Here is a 24648-nt window from a genome sequence, read left to right as displayed (position 1 = left end):
AAACAGGGGGAGTGGCTTATTAATCGGAATTTGGCATGAGGCAAATTTGCTGCAGGAAGGCTTCTTCATCGGAAAATTCTAACCCAATACTACATAGTACTAGCAGTAATAAAATATTTATCAATCACTACATACTATATGGTATGGTGGCATGTTATGTAGTTAGGGTTATGCTGCATACTTACAATACTGTTTGAATATGTAAGGTACGTGGTTTTCATTCATATGATTAGTTAAAGTCATGCATTAAACACCTTGTATTAATATGAAAGGAGAATGAGTCAGAGCACTAAAATACCTGCAACTTGACATCGCAACTACAAAATAAAAGACAGTCTGTGAACATTGTGCTGCAGCAACACCCGTTCTAACAAACAACTACTGACCGCAGAGACTGAAAAATTGCAGGCGACTCTGTCGGTGACCGCGGGTTGAATGACCAACGGTAACTTAATAGAAGTTGACACATGTCGCCACGCATGCAAAATGGATTCAACCAACCGCAGCCGCGTGGGCAGCAGATTGGACGGGGTCAGCCACCCACTCCGCTGGAGCAGCTCCACCACTCCGTCCACTGGCGCACACAATCGCAATCACAGGGCGAGGCCATTGTGCTCAAACGCATTTGATTTCAATATCCATCTGCCCCTTTCATGGCCACTTCAGCCGGCAGCGTTGCCAATTAACATGGACGTCGGTTGCCTTCTGTGCTGCAGTCTGATTTCAATCCGATTTGTTAAAAAAAAAAAAAAAAACAATGGCGTAGAAAGCGCTTGAGTCTAGACTAGTTGGGTTATGAGACTATCAGATACCCTGGATTTATGTGCAGCCGAGTCCAGGGTCTAAGTTATGATGTATCATATAAATAGTTAGATGTATAAATTACATAATATAATATATGTAATAGAATGTAATATAATATAATAAACTATGTGAATATACAAACAACCCAAAATACCCCACACTACGAGAGTATCAAAAGAACTACACAAAAAACGGAAAAAAGAGGGAAAATAGAACTTCCGGCTATGACTGTCGCATGTCAATTTGGGCACACTTTCTTTATTTTTTTTTTTTTGGTGAATGTTATCCATCGCTCCCTTATCACAAGAACTATGTGGCGAGGCGGGTGGGGAGGCGGGCGAAGTTACTTGTGCAACGTAGCATGAAATTTGTTTGTTTACAATTGCAAACTCCACTCCGTGCTGCTGTGCAAAGCGGCTCCTTCCATCGGCTTTCGTTGCCGCTGCTATCAAATACCGGAAATTATTGTATGTTATGCCAACGTCAACATTGCCCCCGCGGCATCATCGTTATCGAAACGCGGCGTAAATCCTGTATTTATGTATTTTTGGCTGCTTATTTCATGCATCGTTGACTGATACATATTCATAGCAACACGATACCCAAGCACGATCCAGCACAGGACTGGATAAAATTGTATTCAATTACTCAGCCGATGGTGCCAGTTTACATTGGAATTTTGTTGCCCGAAATTTCTTCAAAATTTAAAAAGATAAGTTGCTATCGTTTTCCCTGAAAACGGCACAAGAATGAAAGCAAAACTAATGAATAGAACTTTTTGCCTTCCAACTTTCATATGCTGTAATGGTTGCTCATTTATCAAAGAAATAAAAGAACAACAGCGGCTCATTAAGCGCAAAGCTATGTAGCTAAAAATTACAATATATTTAAAGTTTCAACAGCCGCAAAATTTTTTTTGCCAAAGCCCTGTTTTAAACAATTCGAAATGGATCGAGTTTAAAACATCAGCGTGTCATTGACATTTATGCGCCAATAAGTTCGCAGTTCAGCAAAAGTTAATGGGCATCCTGGCCGAAACGAAGGAGTGAGTCGAGTGCGGGGCAGCTGTTGTGCTAGAGAGGCATTTTTCTATAAATTTGCATAGTGTTATAGCAAGTGCAATCAAATAGTCGTAAATAAATGTGAGCCGCATTGCATTTATGGCACTTGCAGCGACTGCACATAAAGTTCCCACAGCCATGGTCAATGCACTCGAGAGCCCGAAGGATAACCGGAAAATGCGGTGGGGGGAGGTGGAGTGCCATGGAATGGGAAGAGGGGTTGCAGGGATTGAGGGAGATCCTGTCGTGGAGTACTATATAAGGAGCAACAGTGACGCCAGCAAACAATGTGCCACTCGAGCTGCTTTCTGTTTTGCTGTGCAAAAATTATATTACAACATTGTGTATAAATTGTGATTTCCAGGCAACAGCAGCTAAGGCAGTATTCAAGAACACATTGCACTTGGGTGCACTGAAAGAAAGTTGAAGATTAATTGAAGTTTGAGAAAAGCCAGATTTATTTCCTTGCAAGATTACTTCTTCTCTGTCGTTAGGAAGCATATTAGGGGAAAAATTTGAGGTTTTAGTAACGGAAGTTGTTATCTTTATTCAAAAATAGTTTACTTTTATGCATACCAGTTCTTATCTAAGTTGGAATATTGAAATTTAAAATTCTTTAACATTTCAAACGGAAACCTAATTTAAGATATCTGCCCAATGTCCCAATTTTGCCCAATTTTGAGTAACAAATCTGAAGCTGTTTAATTTCTGCCAGTGTAATTGAGTACTTGTGTTGTGGCGTATGTTAACCCCTTGGCTGCTTCTGGGGTCGCCGGGCTCACGCTTCGTTACTTGGCTGCCTGCAAGTTGGCGGGAGTGGAGCAGCGAGACAGTGTGCCAGCTAGGGGCTATAAATGGGTTGGTAGGAGGAAGAGATCGGGGTGCCGCGTAGGGGGCGGATAAGCAATGTGCGTGCGCCGCTTGGTCGGTTTTAACACGCACTTAACGCACCCCTTGTCGCCGCCACCCCCTTTAAATGGATGAATGAGTGTGTACACACCAACAATGTAATCTAGGGTCCGTCGACGACTGCTCATTTCCACTACAAAAGTTAATATGCTGCTAAAATGGCATTAAAAGTGCTGTGTATGTGTGTCGCCAGTGGGTTAAGAAACTCCTGATAACTTCAGAAGCATAAACACCTCGCGACACACTTGCCACTCCCCGCCCACCCTACCGGGGCTAATAAAGTTGGACAAGCTGGGGAGGAAAAACTTAAGGGGAAAAACCAGGCGAAAAATGCGGGTAACTATGAACTGGGGGGTAGCAAAAACTCATAAATAGAAAATGAGTAAGCGAACGGCGAGTGGCGAGTGGCAAAGGCGAACATTTTGCACTTTTCACAAATTAAAGTTTATGTTATGCTCCCCGCGACTAAGTGACCAATGGCAGTTATGTGAAAAAAACCTTTGACACCGCTGTTTTACTTTCCACGCTTGTCATGGCAACGTTGAGCACGTAATTGTGCCATTTAAAAGTAGTAATAGAGCTCTGAGTCATTCAAACGTTTCAGATATGTACGTAGTTAAGTGGCTGCAAAATAATAACTTAATAAAGTGTACTTTAGAATAGGATACTATATATATTATTTACTTGGTTAACGGCCGTGGTTAAAAGCAATCGAAACAAATTTCAAACTGATTGAGACACATTTAATTATCGTAATTTTAAATGCAAACCAATTAATTGCCTTGTAATGCGATCTAAGTTAATAAAATGAAATGTCAATTTGGTTGTTTTATTCGGAATTTGCACTTTACATCAATCAAAATGTGCAGCAGTCGCAATCAAACTAAATAGCACTAAATAAGCTGACAGGTGGGCGTGGCTGGTGTGTGAGCTCATTAAACTGATTACACCGCACCCCCAAAACGCATATGTATATGTATATAAACTTGCTACTTGGCTAAATGCACCCATGACAATAGTGTTGTCAAGTGTTGTTGTTGATTCCCCATGCACGTGTGTGTGTTTTTCTGGGAATGTCAAATTGCATACAAGTTTTTGCCAGCACCAACAATGGCTTGTAGATTGTCAAAAAAAAGGAGATAAAAAAAAAAGTTGGCCAACAAAGCTGCTCTCTGGAACTCAACCAAAATACCCACCATTGCTCCCATTTCACTTGTTTAGCTATGCATTAGATTCTTCTTCTTCTATTGTTGCTACAACTTTACATGGGCGTGGCAGACGCCTTTTGTTATATCCATGGTTATGGGAACATTTTTGCTTGCACTTTCAGAAAATAAATCGATTTATATGCTACCCTTTATCAATTCTATACACGAACACAAAATATTAGGCTTTGAAAACTATACAAATTTTGATTCATTTAATACAATGCTTTAAAATCGATTAATTGCTAGTAATTGGGAATATTCACTTTTAAAATCCTACTAACATGACTACTGAAACATATCTACATATTTATCGAAAACAGCTGAAACAGAACATTTTCGTTCAGTGTATGTATATGTGTAAAGTAACCGCCGGTCTGGAACCTGATGTCGTCATAGTTGGTGGTGCTGCCTGCACAATAACAACGGCGATGCATCCGCTTTTTTTCAGTTTCGCAGTTGCAACTTTTCATTGTCAGTGTCATTGTTGCAGCAATATTACGTACGAGTACGTTCGAGTGTCGAGTGTGTGTGCGATTCTGGGGGCAGGCACACCTTCTTTGCTTGCACCATTGTTGCCGACGAGTTGCATAAAAAATTGACCATTGAACCGGGTGGAGGAGAATATTCCTCTTATTTTCTTCGCTTCATACGGCGCTTCATGCGTGGCTTGCTTTTAAAATGAAGTCGCCGGGTTTCGCCTTTTTGCATAAACCATGAAAAACGTTGCTGCACGTTGCCCGTTGTGCCGCTTTCAACGGTATGAAAGTTTTTCTGTCGCTTCTTTGTCGGCACAGCTGACGGATCAAAGTTTCCATCGCCATTGGCGGCGAAAAACTCTAGCTATAGACTACTTAGTTTTCGTTTCAATTTCAGTCGACATATTCTAATTGGGAAGGAAAAACATTGTTCCGAAATTTGTGAAACTTTGCCTTTCAATTAGAGCTGGCATACTTGACTTCTTTTAATATGCTAGGTATCAGAAAATTTAAAATTAAAACGAAAACTTTAAAGTTTATTTTTGTTTTGATTCTAAAAAACATGAGCGAGAACGCTGTAGTCGAGTGACACTACTAACATATACCCACTGCTCTTCAAAGTATCTCTTAATCTATAAGTTGCACATGAGCTCCACCTAACGGCGGTACTTCATCATAACTCTTTTATCAACTTCTAACTGATCTAGCCTACGGACGGACAGACGGCATCTCCCATTGAAATAGATATTTTCGTTATGGAATATATAAAAAAATATAGTATATCCTTTAATTCTACGAATAAGGATAAGGACATCAAGGATAACGTTTTTTGAAATCATATTAATCGAAACTCGTACCGTGACATTAACTAAGCTCTACAGCCAGATTTCTCACTGCTCGGATAAACAAGTTGTTAAGCTCTACAACTTGCGAACCCAAGACAGTTTTTAACAACATTGTGTGGCTTGACAAACTGACAGCCAACTGAAGAGATGAGCACAAGCGAAATGATTAGCAGCCACTCGCGACTTGTCATAACTCAGGTGTCAAAACAGAAACGAAATGTTATCAAACAATTTCAAGGCTGACTTGTGTCCTCATCCTCGAAACGGTGAAAAGCAACCATGGATGAGTGCAAAATAAAGTCAGGAACTTTTCGGCGAGTTGCTCGCCGGCTAAATAAATCACATTTAACAATGTGCTGGGGGGTATTTTTCATTTCTGCATCGGCAGGCAACTTACTTTTGAAAAGTGGGAAAAGCAACTTATTTCGACTTACCTTCGCGCACATTTTCGTAGGCGTCCTCGACATGTGACTCCTTGTAGATAATGGAGTGAAAATCAAGTTCGTCCTCGGCATTACGCTCCTTTTCGTCCTCGAAATACTCTGTTGTGGGTGGGAATGTTGTTGTCGACGACGAGGACGACGATTCGGTATACTCTGGAAGCTGCTGGCTCGTCGTTGTGGATTCAGCAATTTTCTTTATAAAGTTTTCTGTCTTACTATTAACGGCAGTAGTACTGGTGTTGCTTTTGGCCAAAGGCCGTGTTGGTTGTGTGCTTTTTGTGGCTGCTGTTGCTGTGGATGTCGTCGAAGTCGAAGGTGGTGTTGTTGTCGCCGTGCGATTTGTGGGAAAATAATGTTTGGCATGTTCAACATAATAGGCATCACGTTCCGTTATAATTTTACCCTCGAATACCCCATTGTGTATGGAACCAAATACATAACTATTACGATCCCCTATCACTTCGCCCTCATAGATATGATCCGTGGAGACATCAATGGGACCTTTGCTATCATAAAACTGCAAATACAACATACAATACATGCATTAGAACGTATGTTCCAGATGATTTGTATAGCCATACTCACGTCTAACTTATTGCTAAATGTATTTAAATCACGTTTTAATCTAAGATGGAAGTCTCTTCCATGTGATGCAAACTTTAAATGTACATAATGATCTTTGGTCACTGATCGTCGCGCTCTATTGTGACTAGCTCGGATGTGCTCGTGATCATAGTTGAGTGTTTCATAGTGGGATATGTATTCGTTAAGTCGTTCATGACCTGTAAAAAAGAGAAGAAATGAGTAAATATTGATATAGATTCTGAGCTTTTTCAACAAGAGAATATCCCAATAGGCTTTTCACAAAATCAAAGCAAATGAAATTTGACTGCAGCATTGGTTAAATAAAAGATATTTACCAAAAATAAAAACTAAATGAGAATCCTTTGCTTGTTAAATCTTGAAAATCGATTGCAGGACGAAAACCGAGAAACAATTTGATAACCGCAATTGAAATTAAATTGAAAACCGGAAATTGAAACACAACACCACACCAACCAGACCAGACCAGACCACTCCACACCAGACTTTCGACGTGTTTATGTCCATCTCAGGAGGAGGCAGGACTGGCCTGAAAGTCCTTTGATTACTTTCATTTCCTTGTCAGCGCCCGAATACTACCTTCACTTAATACTTTTAACATTTGATTGCATTTATGCAATAAGGGATGGCATGGAGTTGGTATGGTTTTGCTGCAGTTTTCCGTAATGCATTTACTATTGCAGTTGCCCCTTTCGATGACTAAAAGTCGTTTCAGCACATGCCACAGCCAACTGCCTAACTGATGATGGCAAGTGGCACTTGTGTGTGGGCGTTGCTGGATTGCTCTACGACTGCCGCAAACATATTTATTTTGGCAGATGGACTGGAAAAATGGAAAGGCAAGCAAGGACGACAGGGAAATGGCATGCAAGGCGTCGCTTTGCGTCCTTCTCCTCCTGGCCAGGCCAGTTGAAGCTGTTGAAGCTCCACAACGTTTTTAATGCACTTACAACGCACACAGTTGCACGAATAACTGCATTACTTAACAGAGAATTTTCGTCTGCCAGTTAGGGCTAAGAGCCCAGGCCATCAAGGCCGCCTGCTTACCTAATGGAGTGTGTTGCCAACTAGAGTGTGCAGCTCTTGGATGGCTGTGGTCACAAAAAAGCAGAATGTTCTGGCTATGTTTTGTTACGATATCATAAATTATACGTTCTATGTTTCAAAAAATAGTTACATACTTTTTTGGGAAACTTTACAAAGGGGCGACAAATAAAATGCATTTACTTTGTTAATTCTAAAATGCATATCTCCAAGCATTGGCTATTTCTTAATTCATTTTAAATAAATTAACACAGTTGATTAAAGAAAAAGGAGCGATGTTAGTTTGGTCCATACCCATTCGGCATTAAATTAATTAAAATTTGGTAAAAAAAAAAAAAACAAAATAATAAAAAAAACGTAAGTTTAAAAGAAACATAAAAACAGGCCGGCAGGATGCGGGTTCAACTTCAAAACGACTGTCGGAAAAATTACACCGAACCAGAAAGTATCAGGAAAAAATCCTCATCACGAAATAAATGCCAAAGGATCTAAAAGCGAGTATTATAGGGGTAGGGGGCAGGGGGTTGAGTGCTGGGTAATTAAACTGAATGTTCAAGCAAACATTAAACAACGATTTTTTGTACGCTCCTTTTTGTGCTAACGTCATGATGAATCAAGAACCAGAATAAAAGGGAACAACCTGCAGCAGCAGCGGGGCTAAATGTAAGGGAGCCCTTGGCCAAAGGGGTCATTTTACTAGTTGACCCACAAAACGGTACAAAGGTTTACCCAGCGTCGTTCCCTGTGGTTCAACAATGCGGAAAACCCTCTCAGCAACTGATTAAACAAAGCTAAAAACCCGAGGGGAAAAGAATTGCTTGAAAAAATAAACGAAAGGTGGCATCAATAGATTCCGCGAAATTACAGAAAGTGAGATTTTAATGGTCACGAAAACGCACTAAACATTGGCCATTCATTAGTGAAAGTAATGTAACGTGCTCTTTAAAATTGCATTTACATTCACTTTTGATTGTATTATTTTAAATTTACTTAATCACGCTGATTTAGATTTAATATTTTATTTCATCAAGTTGACATCAATGTCGAGTTTTTGAATTTATCACAACACCTTGACTTACATTTTGCCTGTTGCTTTCCGGTTTTTCCGGCCAGCTCTTTTCATTTCCCATCGATCCCCTCAGCTGAGCTTCTCTTCTCAGCTGCTGCACAACTGGCACAAATAAATAGAAATACAACAAAACGAAAACAATCGAGGAAGAAGAAAAACCCGCTGGAAACTACTTTCGCTATTCGGTGGTGTTTGCGGAAAATTGAATATGGCTAAATGCGCTTGACCAAAGAAAAGGCCAGCACAAACATGAAGTAAACAACAAACAAGACTGGTGGACTGGCTGTGCCCGACTTTTCCAAGAAAGAAAAAACTTTTCTTTTCAATGTTTCTTTTTTTTTTCGACCAGCGACTTTGATTTTCTCAGATACATTTGGCAAGTTTGCCACTAAAAGCCAATCCAAATATAGCGGTATTACGGAAAAACTGGTTGCAGTTGAAGCCAGCAACTTAAATCGCATTGATGAAAAGGCGAGTGGGAAAAGCGTTTTTCGTTTGTCTCACTTATATTCCATTAACCCAAATTCTCCCTTGTCCCCATCGATCCATGTCGCCATGGCCAGGACAAACGAGCCTTTAATGCGCTCCACTGGAGATGGAGATAAGAGACTACAGAGAGATGACTGCGAAAACACGATGACAGTTCGGGCTAAAAACCCCAGCAGAGAAATCTCAGCCAATCCCACTCGAAGTTATTCATTTTTAAACTGCTCGACCCACACAACTTGGCGATGCGGTGGAAAATGATGATTCAATTTGGTGGCATTGTGGTTACCAACCAACCAACCAAGCAGCCAACCAGCAAAAGAAAGAACCACTTCAATGGGTCTCGAGTTAAATATCTTGAGGATTCGGTCAGCGTTTTTGGCTTAATCTGCTAGTTTTTGATTGATAGGCTTAAGAAGGCTTATATTGTGCGGGCGAAATTGGGGAATAATGTTGGGAAAGACTGCCACAATGAAATTAGCCTGTGTTTGGGATTTTCCGATATTGATAAATGATGTCGAGGTCATTGGACAAGCGGAAATCGGCAAAGTTAAATCTTTTATCTGTTCAATGATGAGTAATATAATTTCCATGGGCAAGAAAAAAAAATCACATAAGCACATATGTTTATGCAATTCTGTATTTAAGTTAATTATCTACACTCAAAGCCAATAAATATCAATGCTTTAAGTTTCAATAAGTGATTTATTCTTACTCATTCGAATCAAAATGTAATCAAATGTATTTGTAATTGTTTTTTTATTTATTTTGCCAATATTTTACATTTTTAATGCCATCGCTTGCGGGAACAGCATCAATTTAAATTTAAATAGCCCGAAGTTTAATACAAATGAAAAATAAACATTTACCAAGACTGGGGAAAATGAGAATTTCGAACGATGACAAACTCATTATTAGGTAAATAATATAATAATCACGATTTTAAAAGCACTTTACAAAGGCTTTCATTAAAGACCATTTCTTGAAAGGAAAACTAAGAAATTTATCCAGTTTAAATAGACAAACCTTATACAGCGTGGATTAGGGCAAGGTTTTCTTTTGTTTTCAATCTAATAAATGAATATATATGTTCGTCTTACTTTTGAAGGGCTTTGCGCTGATAAAATGATTTCAGTGCTACGTGATTTATTGCACTTTTGCAGGATTTTATTTGACAACCTTTCGTGCGGCTTTTACGCTTTATTTTCTTGTTGCAAAGCAGCAAAGCCGACATAGCTGCGGTCCGCTCTCCAAAACACCCAAGTTGCAGGAAAACTTTCTTTGGAGATTTTTTTTGTGGTTTTGCAACGAACAGAAATGTCAACTAAGGCCATGACGTGCATCCCATTAGGTTAGAAAATTGCAGCGAAATAAAAAAAATTCTAATGCAGAAACTTTAAAGAAGTTGGAACTTGTCAAACAAAAAAAGTGGTTAATGACGTGAAACGTGCATAATACGGTCCCGGGAATAACATGATTTTAGCTGAACTCCTGTAGTTGGTCAACTGTTTACTAGTATAAGAAACTAAAAAAAAATAGAAAATTTAGCTTAATTGTAAAAAAAACGGATTTAGCTTTAAATATAAAAGTAGAGGTCAACGCAAGCTGAGTATTTCTTGTCTCTGCGATTAGAATATAAAATATTTCCAGATGAATATTCTTTGTCAGAAATTTTGGTGATAGAGTAAATGCAGGCAGTACTGTGTGGGCCAAGTAAAGCGCCTTAAGTCTTTAGCTTGAAGGCAACAAACTGCAGCAACATGGCAGACCTGCAACTACAAACAAGCAAACACCTGTAATAACAGCAATTACAGAGGCAAAGCTTTCCACCTACGCCCACTCGCATCCTGCTGGACTCTTATCCTTTGTATAAAAACAAATGCCAAGGACAATGAGGCACATTAGAATGCATCTGCATCTAACCGAATATCTAAAGCACTTTAAGCACACGTTGTAACCATTAAATGAGTTTGGCAGAAACTTAATGGAAGAGAACTGCGATATTAGATGTTATGTGAAGTAGCTAATTTTAATAAAAACGCATAACTTGATAGTACATGATTTTCCTTATTTAATATCAGCCAATTATAAATTTAGCTTAAATCGATCGATTGCAAACCGGATTTGACCCCACCCTAGTAGGGAAAAGAAAAAAATAATTACCATATTAAATTCGAAGGGCATGTAAAACTTGGTCCGCAGTCTCAAGACAAATTTGACCACAGGATAGTTGGGGCCATGGGCATGCATATCGATAGATAGCGCCCCAAGCCGAGCTGTCAGTTCGTTCCAGTAGAGGCAGCAGTTGCATAAACTGGCCAATAATCCCCCAGACTGAACCGAGTGGGACTCAACTCCGGCTGGGGCGACGGGAATGTGGGCAATAACTTGGCAGCCAACTAAGGCCGGCCAGGACAACAGAGAGGGCCATTAGTTTGGCCAAGTCGTAGGAAAAGCGCCTTAAAGGCTACAGCCAAATCGGCAGTAAAAACAACAACAGGAGGGGTGAAAAAGTTTTTCATGTAATGCATTTCAAGTAATTTCACTTGCTACCCAATACACAGGCCAACTTTGTGTGCAAACTTAAAAACCAAAGCCAGTCAACTTTCCAAAAAAAAAAAAAAAATGGAAGAAATGCCAGCAACAAAAATCCATCAGATGAACAACGAATTTCGGAAGTGTGCGTGGGTCACGACTTTCTGAGCTTCTGAACTGGGTCAAAACAATATGTTACCCCCATTAAAACGTTTTAACTGCACTTTGGAAATGCCCCTTTAATAATAATGTTCACCTACTTCAACAATAGTTGTTTATTTCATATTCTAAAAGTTCTTTAATTTACTTTGTGTGAATAAGCTCTTAAGCCACAATTCTATGTAGCTACTTTCGAATTTTAACATTTAATTCTCTCTTAATTCATGCAAATTTATGAAGTCAAAAGAGTTTCTCAAACTTTATATTATATGTGCTTAAAAGACTTGAGTGCGTTTGACATTTCTGTACCCACATACTCTTCAACTTTTTTAAAAAACGCGGTTGACTTGTGCGAGTCCTGTTGACTTTGTTGTATTTTTGCATACAATGGGCCAGATTGCAGATAGGCTAAGAAATGCTGACAATGCCGAATGCTTATTGACCGAGATTTTTAAAATATGTATGCGTATAAAAAATACGTTTTATCTCCGGAACGCTTCGCTGAAAAGCAGCCAGTCGGACGGACTGGAAAAGATAGAGATTGCAAAAAGAATATGGAGGGTATCCGCCAAAGGACAAATATGTCAGCATGTGAACTTCAAAAGGGTTTTGAAATTATTAAAGCGAATTATTTAATTTAATGCACAACTAACAAAGTTTTTTCTAATATTTCAGGGGTCAATTCTTTACTCAACGTATGTTTCATTGCAACATAGAAGTCCAAGGAAGACAGGCAGACGACATTGTCCTAAATTTTGAATTGAATTTACTACAGTTTATCTCGAAACAAACAAAAATCAATAGCAAGGATGAATAAAATGTGTAAATTACGGCAAGATATGAGCCAGTCCAACTTGCAAGGTTGTAAATGTTTACTAGAATTCCAATTACCATACGAATTTTGGATTTGCGATATCAACAGAAGATATGAAAGGGATTTCCACAAGTCAGTTGCATTCAATGCGATATCCTTGTTGCCAGCAATTTGAACATTTAATTTGATTTTGCCAACTAGCCAGCGGGAAAATGCAGAATAGTGCCAGGCACACAGACACACACATACGCACACACACGCGTCTGTAATGAATATTTAATGTATTTTTTCCTGATCGTCTCCTTTGCTTTTCAATAACAAAACTATTTGTCATCAACTGCTAAAGTCATTGCTAATTCTCTGTCATTTGCATTAAATTTCGAATGCTATAAATAACACTATGGTTTATTGTTTAAATTGTTTGTTTTAAACGACATTTACTCCAATCGAATTCTCTTAAACGAAGGAGTTCTCTCCTAATACATGACAATTGTTTAGCAAATGGCTAAGACAACAAAAAGGCTTCTATCATGGCTATTTTTCACTGCTCAAAGGCATACTTGTGATGGCTGCTGATGGCCATTGGATTAGCACATAATCATCATTCTTATACACCAGAATTCCTCGAGTGATGAAAATATTTGAACTGACCTTTGCACACATTTAATTTTGGCCGCCTTTTCGGCCGTGCGACCAAAAATGCGGGTCAGTAGATAGCGGCCAAAAGAAGAAAGAAGAAAGCGAGTAAAAATAATCATAAATTGCTAACAAAGCACACGCCCCACACATTCGGTCTTCCTTTTTTTTTGTTGCCAGACGAGGCCTTTTAAGCCGCTTCGTTAGCTGCTGTTGGTGGCAACGTTTAAAGTAACTTTGACCCTTTAGTTGTTGTCCTGGAGGTTTGGGTTTGTTGGCAATTTTTGTTTTTGGAGGGAGGGATTTTGTATATGTTTTGGCCCGAACTAAACCGCAAAGGGGGCAGCGCTTGAAAAGGGCGGAGAGATCTGGCCAAACCGACAGACGGCGACCGCCACACTCACACACAAACACACACACACACTGGCAAACACACGAACAAACCATTGAGCTTAACTTATGGATTATGGGCGTGCCCTGTTCTGCGGTGAAACAACTAAAGTGTAGTCTACATTTGGGCGTTCGAAAACAAGGGCGCGTAAAAACCGAAGGCAACGTCAAAATGGCATTAGCACCCAAGTGTGTGTGTCTGTGTGTGGGTTTTGTGTGTTAGCTGCGGTTACAGCAACTGAGTTGTGGATGCTCCGGTTTGCTAGTCTTTCAAAGAATTTTTTTTTGTGTGTGCCCCTCTTTAGCCCTGAAAGCTTCTCATTAGGTAAGTGAAAAGAGATGGAAATTGGACCGGAAAGGAAGATTTTTCCAGTAAGCTAAGCACTGCGTAACTTAGCACGTATGAAGTGAAAATTATTTCGTCTAAGAAAAGTAGATTATGGCGTTGGGCAAAACACCAAATAATGCATACTACGGATGGCACTTAACAAATAATACAAATATGCCCACTTTGTATGCTTTCAAAATAAGGTAAGTATATATACAATTTAATATTTTTGCCACAAAAGAAACTATCCGGGTCCATAAACTGAAATCTTGACCCGCATTCACTCAAGACGATTTTCCCTGTGAAAAGTGTAGCCACAAATGCCAACATTAACAGGCCAAAGCACTGGGGTAATTTTTGCATAACAAATTAACTTGAAGTAGCACTCCGCCGCCACTAACAGCACAAAGCTAATCCACTTTGGCCGAAGGAGGCCAAAGCTGGTCGAGATAGCTATATAATTAATGTCCAGGCAGGTTCAAATTAAGGCACATTAAAAACTGCCAGTGCCACGAGACAAGGAGAAGCGGAAAAAAGAACCCCTTGCGTTATAAACTAAATGAAGCAAGCTGTAAAGTAATTTGAGCTATTGCATGCCCTCGATCGAACAATATTCATACGACGTGGATGGCAGAGAAGGGAAAATCTCGTTATATGCACAAACAAAAAAAAGGGGGGAAAAAGTATCGGAAAAGTTTCCTGAATGGAGCGACAACATTCATTCGCAGGACATCGAAAGGATGTCGGACGTGGCCATTGTTCATCGGCTGTCGACGCCAATCATTCAACTGATTAGTTTGATTTTGCCGCTGCGCTATTTCCGTAGACAAAGGCGAAAGACAATACCAACTGATGTGTCAGTAATTTGGATGGACGAAGCTCCGAATAAAAGGTCCTACCGGACTTCAGCGGATATGACCACTGGGATGCCACTCGATGCCACTGGGATACCACCGGGAATACACCCATCCCACCTGAAAGCCCTTGTTCACTAATTGCTTCACCAGTTCACATTTTCCGGAGGATACTGTCGCATTTTTGTAGTTCGCTTAATTAAATTATCGATTGGGCTATAAATGGTCAGGCAATGCAAGAAATAGGAGCGTAAGGAAAATATATTTTAAATTAATAAGATATTTATCGATTATCCATACTTTAGCTATACAAATAGGCAGCTAACCAGCTGTTGAAAGCCAAAGAGCTCTTTGAACTGGCTGTAAGTACAAATACTCCGTAAAATCATAAACCACAATTTTAATGAGCTTCGAAACCGCAGTAGGAAAACACACAATCACGGTAACCACTTGTGCTACCAACTAAATCCATTGAGTGCAACCAAATCTCTTGAGAAGTAGGCAAACAAACTCAAATATGAAAATAATTATGGATGTTCGGTGATTTGAGTAAAATTCCAGACCAGAGAAATGATTAGATGTCGGACAGGTGGGGAAACGCAACCAATATATTTAATAGTGTTAGTAAATTATAATTAAGCAATTGAACCAATTTACTATGAAACCATTTTCGGTCCAACTACATGAATGCTCAGAGATGATTGAATAATATTCCGAGAGCTTGTTGAATTTCCCAACTAGTAGGTAAACGTTGCTCCTATATAAGCAGTGATATCTGAAACAACACGCCTGTGTTGTCTGCAATCAAATTAGGGATACCTGAATATACTTCACTTATTGCTTCAAGGAGTTACATATGTCAGTGCTGAGATGACATTGCCATTTCATGAACAGTTTTGACAATAGTTATAGTTCTATTGTAAGCTAAATCATGTTGCCCATTAACATAAAATTACAGCAAATAAAAAATCGACTTCGATTTAAGCTATAGTCAAAAATTGTTATACCCTTAAGTTGCCATCCATCCAAGTGGCACAAGAAGTTTCTCAAGAATGGGTCATGGGCCAAAAACTTGAAAGTGGCAGCTGCGAAACTATTTAATAGTTGCACGCTGCCACACTTATCAGCCGAGTGAAAAGGAACAAAAAGCTGTGCTCAACTATGTTGCAAGCATATCGGGCAACAATGTGACATGCAACGGAATTGCTGAGGAGCATACGCATTACAAGCCTCGCAGCCATGCCAACTACCCAAAACTAAGCCAACCAAAATGCCTTTCAATCACAAAAGTGAAGAATTTCCGCAGGCCAAGGACGAGAAGGCTCCTGCGATTGAACTGGCAAAATATGCTGGTTGTTAAAATGTTAGCGAGCGGGGAAGCAAAATAGCAAACTTGCATAAGGAAACATTCACCCAGCAGCAAAAATAGTATGGAAACAAAATAAAAAAAAATAATAATAACTTTTTGCCATTTTTTTTGGCCCCCATCTCGCTTTTGAAACAAACAAAAGGATACTGGCAGAGTAGTGACATGGAATGGCATGAATAAAGTTTAAAATACTGTCGAGCGAAGCAAATGGATTGATATATACACATAATAAACATAAAGAAAAAGTTTCATTTATTCACGAAAATATGATGAACAGTGATGTCAAACATTGTACATGAAAAACGCAAGCACATGCATATATAATTTCAACAAAGTTGACTGTATTTTCTGTGGGATATTAATACAAAATTCCCTTAAAGTTGATTAAAATCCACAGTAAAAGATGCGAAAATTAACTGTTCTTGAGTTTGGTTTTTTTTAGACCGGATAGTAACAAATTAATATCATTCACTTACATGGAAATTAATGTAATGACTAATATTTTTGTTAGAAAATTTGAGAATAAAGAATTTGTAATTTTCTAGTCGGCAAATAAAGAAACATGTTCATCTCTGTTTTACTTCCATAATTTTAAGCAATTCTTGTGACTGACGCATTTAATAATGAACTTTAAATAACATGAAAAATGTATACTACCTCATAAAATATTTCTTCTGCCATGGACCTTTGCTGTCATGCATTTTTTTTATCGCGGACCTTGCTCAACGTCAGTTACTGGCCATTCAGGGTGGGCGGAAAAGTGGGCTGAGATGGTTGGATTGGGGCCTCCAGGGGGGCGAAACACGCTCGGAATAATTGAAGGATTTTCTCCTTTTTCGTTAGAGCTTACACGCTTAAAGTGGGTCACTGTACCATTGGCGTTATGCAGTATAAAATTCAGGATTGACAACGCCAGCGATCCTATTGACATTTTAACTTAACAATCCCATTTTAATTTCTGATTTTTAGGATTAAGTGGAAACAAAATCTGTACTGACTTTGATTTTTCGAAGTGAGTTGTTGGGTAAATCAACTGAATTTCGCAATGAAACTCACCAATCATTCAAATGCAAAGCAAATATTGAGTGCAATGAGTCTTGAAATTATCATATATCATACAATATCTTTTTTATTTAATTTGAATAATATTTTAAAAAATACCTCGTTAAACTAATACCATCAATATTATTTGACAATTTAAAGCAACCCTGTTCCTTGTTCCCTTACCAAAACTACTGCCAATTATTACTGGTTACCAAAGGGCACTGAACGACGTTTGACCCCAAAACGAAGGTAGGAATGAAAAATTAATATAATACCACAATGCACTGAGAACCAGCAGCCTGACCTGCATTTCTGGACTAGAATGGATAAAACCTGACGAAGCAACAACGGAAGTCGAAACGGAAATGAACAAAAAATGCTTGCAACAGGGGGCAGAACCGTGGGTGATTGAAAGCATAAGCGCCACAGCGGATAGTAGAAGAAACTTTTTCACAAAAGTAAGCTAACTTAGACATGAAAACAAACAAACAAAACAATTCCAGCCAAGGCAAAACCGAAACCAAACCAAACCATACCAAACCGAACCGAACCAAAGCGAGGCAAAATGAACCACGACGATCCGTACTGAACTGAACTAAACCTAGGGAAAAGTTTTTGGCCCTTCGCACTCTATAGGTAAACACAAAGCACTTGGGCGGGCCAAAAGTTGGTGGGCGGGGTGGGTACGTCGAGGTTCTGAGAATGGAATTGAAAATGAAAGACAACTTGACGGCGACTTCATTTCATGATTAAGTTGCCCATATCGATTTCCTTTCAACAGACTTTATGATGATGAAAATGGAAGCCCTTCTTCGGTTAGGCCACCGCAAGGAACTGCGCCTGCGGTTGTCAAAACCCAGCCAACTCCCGTCCTTCCCAACCATCGCCACATGCACACATGTGACTGACTCACTCGCATTCAAAACAATAGATGACGACGAGGACCGAAGCTAAAGAAACTGAAAAGGTTGCAAAACATACATAAATTTTGAAGGAAATGTAATTGTTAGGGACATCTTGGGACTGCTCTGTATGGCCAAGTAGTCGGGTAGACAAGAAGAAAAACCCCACAGATGGTGCATGGAAACAGGAAGTGGGTTATACCGAGGCCTCACACATTATACACATAACATATGGTTGATGTGCCGGGCTCAGTGATTAGAGGTGCCAAAATAATAGAAGAACTGCTGTAAAGAATATGATTTTTAAATATTTCTATTTCATACATCACATTAGCCAGACATCAGCGTAACATTTGATTTTTCCCTCACTGATCCAAAACAGTCAATACCGGTTTTACGTTCTCACCACATACATAACAAAAATGTACAGAAAATTTTAGTTTCTTGAGTTTTTGATAAATGTGAAATACTGTGAAAAAATTAGTTTTCTTTTTTTGTTTTAAATCCAAATTTCATGCAAGTCAAATAATTCTATTTCGTGCGTAAATTTTTAGTAAATAAAACAAAAAAGACGCATTTATATGGCGGATCCAACAAAGGAGCAGCCAGAATGGGGCATAAAGCTCTCAAAATTCTTTGTAATACCCCAACGCTGGATTCTGGCCATCATGGGATTCTTTGCCATCTTTAATGCGTACACCATGCGGATATGTCTATCCCAGGCCATCACAGTGCTAGTGGTGAAGAGGAATTATACTATTTTCCATACCGAAGCGATCTGTGAACCGGATGCCGAGTCTGATCCCGCGAGTAGTTTCGATGGAGGCGACTATGATTGGTCGCAGGAGAAACAGGGTCTAATCCTGGCCTCTTTCTACATTGGCTATATTGTCACTCATTTGCCCGGCGGAATTTTGGCTGACAAATTTGGCGGAAAGTGGACTCTCAGTCTTGGAATCTTTTTTACGGCTATTTTTACATTGCTCACTCCCGTCTGCATTGTCTATGGTGGTGCCGATGCATTAATTGTCCTCCGAGTCCTTATGGGACTTGGTGAAGGAACCACTTTCCCCGCACTCAGCGTTCTACTAGCCAGCTGGGTACCGGCAAACGAGCGAGGAATGCTGGGAGCCCTCGTACTCGGCGGTGGTCAGATGGGTAGCATTGCTGGTAACATTATCTCCGGCTATGTGCTCAGCTCCATGGATTGGCCATGGGTATTCTATGTTTTTGCGATCATCGCCCTTGTCTGGTTTGTCATATTCACGCTATTGTGCTTTAGCAGTCCATTCACTCATCCTTACATCAAGCCAGAGGAACGCGCGTTTTTGGCACAGGAGGTACCGCCCCCGGATAAGAACAAGCCAAAGACACCTTTTTTTGCCATATTAACAAACATACCCATGTGGGCATTGATCAGCGCTCAGATCGGACACGATTGGGGTTTCTATATCATGGTCTCCTACCTGCCAAAGTATATGTCGGATGTGCTGCGGTTTTCGATTAAGTCAAATGGTCTCTACTCCTCACTGCCCTACGTTACCATGTGGATCATGTCGCTGGCCAGCGGCTGTGTGGCCGATCAAATGATCAAACGCAACTGCATGAGCACCACGAACACGCGCAAAATCATGACAGGATTGGCCGCCTTTGGACCGGCTGTCTTCATGGTAGCTGCATCCTATGCTGGATGCAATCGCGGCCTGGTCGTTGCTCTATTCACAATCACCATGGGTCTGATGGGCACCTACTATGCTGGCATGAAGCTCACGCCATTGGACATGAGCCCCAATTATGCTGGAACTCTGATGGCCGTTACCAATGGCATTGGTGCGATTACGGGCGTGGTATCACCATACTTAGTTGGTGTAATGACACCGAATGCCACCCTTTTGGAGTGGAGATTAGTCTTCTGGGTCGCATTTGCCGTTCTTGTCATCACGGCGATTGTCTATTGTATTTGGGCGTCCGGCGAGGTACAGCCCTTCAATGATGGCACCAATTCGAACAAGAAGAAGGATGCCGCTTGAACATAAGTAGCTTTTTTATTAAAAGTGGACTTTTAGTTTATGGATTTCCACATTATGGTCTTTTAATTTTATGGGGCTTAAGAAAAGGTTGTTGATCTAGGTTTGACTTTTTTTTATACATATGGTTACATTGTTCCCTTAAAGTCATACTATCAACACTTTTAAATATAAACTAAATGAGCGAGGACATAACTCAAACCGTGATTATGGTAAAACCATGAATTTGCCAGTTTCAAATGAATGACAACAGTGACACAAAGAAAGGCAAAAAATATGCATAATTTATGTTTACATTACAGCAAATATTTCCGTATTCGCAAAAACCACACAATAGTTGACCAATTATCCAAAATTAAAAGGTATCAGCACTTTGCTTTTTCCCTGTACAATTCACTTTCAGTTCAGTTTATTTTCCAAATTCATTATACAAAAAGAAATATCCATATAAATCAATAAAGGAGTTTTATGCAACAAGAAATAAGTTCGTTTATATTTCTAAACAGAGTTGGAAAATGTTAAATACATAATATGTTGAGTAAACCACGCTGCTCCAAATTTTTCAATGGGCATCAAATGGTTTATTATTTACACTGCATCCACTTTAGGTTTTAGAATGCATTTATTTGTTTGTTTCGCGTTAATAATGCGAAATTCGCAGGGCCATGCTTTCGTTTTGGCCAATGAACCGCATTCCACACCCTTTCATCCATTCGTTTAAGCGCTTCATTTGTAGTCAACACGAAAATTAAATCAATTATTTATGCATTCATTTCGTTCGACAACGCATGAAATATTTTGTGTGCTTGGTCAGCCGGCCATGATGTTTGCTGGTGCAACTCTTTATATCGATTTAATTGTGCGCAGATTTCGATTCTTATGCGGTGGTGTGAGCAATTAATAAATAATTTCCGGTTTGATGTACATGCAACACATGACAGATAGCTATTTTCCACCGCTCCTTGGCCCGAATATCCCAGCACTTCGTCCTACCCAACTCGATAAAGATGTCTTCCAAATAAATGGCTTTTGGTCATCGGTCAACCAGCCATGACAGTTTGGCTTATTTACTTTTCCCCAACTTGAGCCAAACAAACTTGGGCAGCAAATCATCACTTTAAACAGTCTCTCGTATTAAAGAAAATTCATTTTTTGCTTGAATTAATTCTGATTAGTTGGAAAAGTTAATATATAACATTGCCATATATGGACTATTGTATATACTTCTATTACATCCTTTGATTTCCAAGCTTTTCTTTTTATTAATATATATATTTATACCAGTTACCAGTAAGGACACCATTAAAATAAAACCAAATTACCAGAAAAGATAAAGAAAAAATGTTTAATTAGCTAAGTGCTTTTGTATTATTTTTATAAGAACATTTTAAAAATGTTTTAAATGAAGGGAAAGCCATCAAGTGCCATAAAAATATCATTGCCTACTTCTGTGGGCACCTGAATTATGCTCCCGGCTCTCGACTGTCAACTAAAAAGCCATAAAATTTGTCTTTAAATACCAGAATTCACATTATAAATTTTACCTTACCCACTGAACACACACCTTCGCTTTTGGGCCACATGGGGCTGTTAGATCGTTAGAAGCAAGTTTAACTACCAACTTCCCAAAATAAAAAGGACAAAAAGTAGAAACCCAACGAAGATTCAAGAGACAAAGCCAAAAAAGCGAGCAAAGTCACACATACAGGACACAAACTCAGTCAGTCGAAGAGAAAAAAGGTAATAAATAAACAACAGGTATAAAAGGGGATTTAAGAAATTCGAAAGGAAACGTAAGTAAGGTTATAAAAATGCAATTTCCTTTTGCCATTTCTTTTATACATATATTTCGCAAATGTAAGAATCTGCTGGAAGAAAAGTACATGGTATATAAGCAAAGATAGGTACATATATTAATATGCACGTATAGGGCCAAAGAAAATAAATACCAATAGAACAAGCTGAAAGCCGCTTTAGCCGAAATAACAAATGTCTATGCAATTTGTTTTAGGGCCAACGCCAAAACAGTAATATATGTGCATACATGATTCCGAGAGGGAAAAGTGCAAATCTACCGCTCAAAAAGGTGGCACTGGCCCCAAAGGTGAGTTCTGAAGCAATTTCTTTTCATTTTCAATTTTCCTTCACCATTTCTTTTCTTTCTTTTTTCGTTGCTTCTTTTTAACAAAAGGCGCAAACAGGGACGCGTAAATTGCAGACGGACTGCCGCAGGAGTCGGTTGGGGTGCAAAGTGCAAACAATTGCAGGGCAGGAAAACCTGGCGCTGCGTTCAAAGGTATGCAATGCTAAAAAGTGTACGGCTGAAATTGAAAGGCTGTTCGTCAGACTATGGGCGTGGCACGAGGCCATTCCCAGCGAGTTTTGGGCGTGAAATGTGTGAAAGGATAATGCCGGCAGCGGAGAAGAGAATTATTGCGCCTCCATTCAAATACTTCATTCGGCTGGAGGAAGTCCTGAAAGCTCCAACGAAAGGTAGAAAGCGAGTGGGAAATAAAAATCTTTCAAGGAGCTAAGAAAGTCAATTTGGGGATGAAAACGTAAGCTTATCAGTGCAAATTCTTAAATTCTGAAACCTGTAACTTTTTTTGAAAATTTTCAAATTCAATTCTAAGTGCCCTCAAAATTACTTTCCAAAAATCAGTTGTTATGCTTCTTATGTTAGAGAAATATGTAGTCTTCAAAGAAAAAGTCAGTTTTGTTGCAAGATTGAATCGACTAATTCTTCAAGTCCTAGGTAAATCAGTCTTATTATGTAACATTAGCTATTTGCTACTCAAGGAACTCCCCTCGGTTGATGGCTTGCCAAGGAAGATGTGCTTGCTCAACAGTTTGCTCTGCCATTAAACTATCGCCTCATTGTTGGCCCGTTCTTCCTCTTCTTTCGAGCAAACAGTGGAGCTGTGAGGGCTGAATGCGCGTTGGCCTTTATCTGCCCTGCATATCAAATGAGCCAAGAAGGCGAATGGAGCTGGAGCTGGTGCCGAGGGACTTGGACGCATCGCAGCTCCAGTTTACGGCATTTCTTTAGCTCCATCTTGATAATGACCAGTGACCCCAATATGGATCCAAGAGTCACACCAACCAACCCACCCACCACACACACTTTCACTTCCTGTGCCACAGACCGACCACACAAGTCCTGCCTCCACTTTCACAAATGGGCACAGAAGTGTGCAAAAAGGATTCTCTTGGCAACACTTTCGCTACCATGCATGCATTTAATGTGCATTTTTCACACTAAACACGTGCATAAATCATCACGGGGCCTAAAGCTCAACTTTAGCTCAAGGCTAAGTTTGCTGCTAGTGCCTCATTCTTTTTCCGTAGTAATGTCACCTGCACATTGAGGCCAGGCCAGATGAATAAAGCCGACTGAGGAGCTGCCACAAAGGTAACTCCCTTTGCAGACAGAGAAATGTACGCATTTCTAGTTATAGATTTTCTCAAGATTAAAGAGCTGTTTTCCGAATAAACATAAAGCAAGAGGAATAAATGCTACTAACTGCAGTTAAAGAAATAAACATTTAAATTTAAAGCAATAAACATGCAAATAAAACCATAATTATTATAGCTAATTTAAATGGATGTTCATATCCAAGGCATGTTCTTAAGTGCATTACTTTACGATTTATTCAAATGCTTGCGTGATTATTAAGGCAAACTACAAAAAAAATAAGTACGAATATATATATTAAAATATCCATGAATAAAATCCAGGCTAAATGCAATTTTATTTAAACTAATTTAGCTTTTCTAGGAGCATTTTCTTTGTTCCAGTGCATGGAATTGCATGGAAAATAATAATTATAATGCACAGGCGGCAACCTGGCAGAATGTCGCACACCCAGGATACTTGTCCTGATTATGTGGCATCGCAGCAGCAGCATAACCACCAAAGGACAGTCACAGTTGGTGGTTGCAACCAGCAGCTGCAGCTTGCAATATTGCAGTTGCCCTGCATTTCGTGCTCCTCCTGGCAAACATTTGTTGTGACAGACTGGTCCTTCCATCGTCTGTGGTAAGGGAACTGAAGGGGAAAAGGGGGATGGAAATGCGGCGCGAAGGGATACGGTATTGTGGGCATGGCAGATTGCATGCCGAGGCCCTTAGCCATTTAAATTTATGTCTATTTGTGTTGGCGTCTGGCAGTTTCCCAGGGATATCGTCTAGCCCTAAAGGGGTTTGTGTTCGCCCTTAATGATACTCAAAATTGTTATCTGGGCGTTGATGTGTTTATCGGTACATTTATGCTAAATGTCGGCTTGTCCATTAATTTACACAATTTCTGCATATGGCTGTTAAATAGCATTTTAGCAATTATGTTTTAATAAAAATAAGTTAATTAATACACACTATAAATAACATATATATTTCTCAGCATTTTGGCTTTTAAAAAACTTCTTTTAGGCGGACTTAAAATTCTTACAGTCACCTATTTTTACAAAAAACCTAATTAGCCAGATTCTTGCGAAATATGTTTACCTAAAATAAATTGAAAAACTTTTATACTTGAGTGGCCAAGCATCTGGGACCGTTGCTGCCAAAAAAATAGATCCTCCGCCCTGAATGTGCCGGTCAAAAACTTAAAACTTTAATTAGCCACTCCAAAGTTGGAAGGATC

General features: G+C 39.4%; 2 protein-coding genes across 6 annotated transcripts in view; one reads left to right on the top strand and one right to left on the bottom strand.

The window, feature by feature from the left end:
- The window catches only part of LOC117150910 (disintegrin and metalloproteinase domain-containing protein 10), an 86779-nt gene that overhangs the window by 20803 nt on the left and 41328 nt on the right, over nt 1-24648 (bottom strand). For all 5 annotated transcript variants that reach the window (XM_033318062.1, XM_033318061.1, XM_033318059.1 and 2 more), the window contains exons 4-5: nt 6332-6528; nt 5738-6263 (exon numbers count right to left, since the gene is read on the bottom strand). In XM_033318062.1, coding sequence (XP_033173953.1) covers nt 5738-6263; nt 6332-6528 — 723 coding nt within the window. The remainder of the gene's footprint in view (nt 1-5737; nt 6264-6331; nt 6529-24648) is intronic.
- On the top strand, nt 18365-20059 carry LOC117150911 (sialin). The gene has a single exon (XM_033318063.1). It carries the CDS (start codon nt 18561-18563, stop codon nt 20007-20009), a length of 1449 nt encoding a protein of 482 aa, XP_033173954.1. The 5' UTR covers nt 18365-18560; the 3' UTR covers nt 20010-20059.

This window comes from Drosophila mauritiana, chromosome 2L (assembly GCF_004382145.1).
Source record: "Drosophila mauritiana strain mau12 chromosome 2L, ASM438214v1, whole genome shotgun sequence".
NCBI lineage: Eukaryota > Metazoa > Arthropoda > Insecta > Diptera > Drosophilidae > Drosophila > Drosophila mauritiana.
Note: the sequence above shows the minus strand (reverse complement) of the source record. Positions and strands in the feature narration are given on the sequence as shown.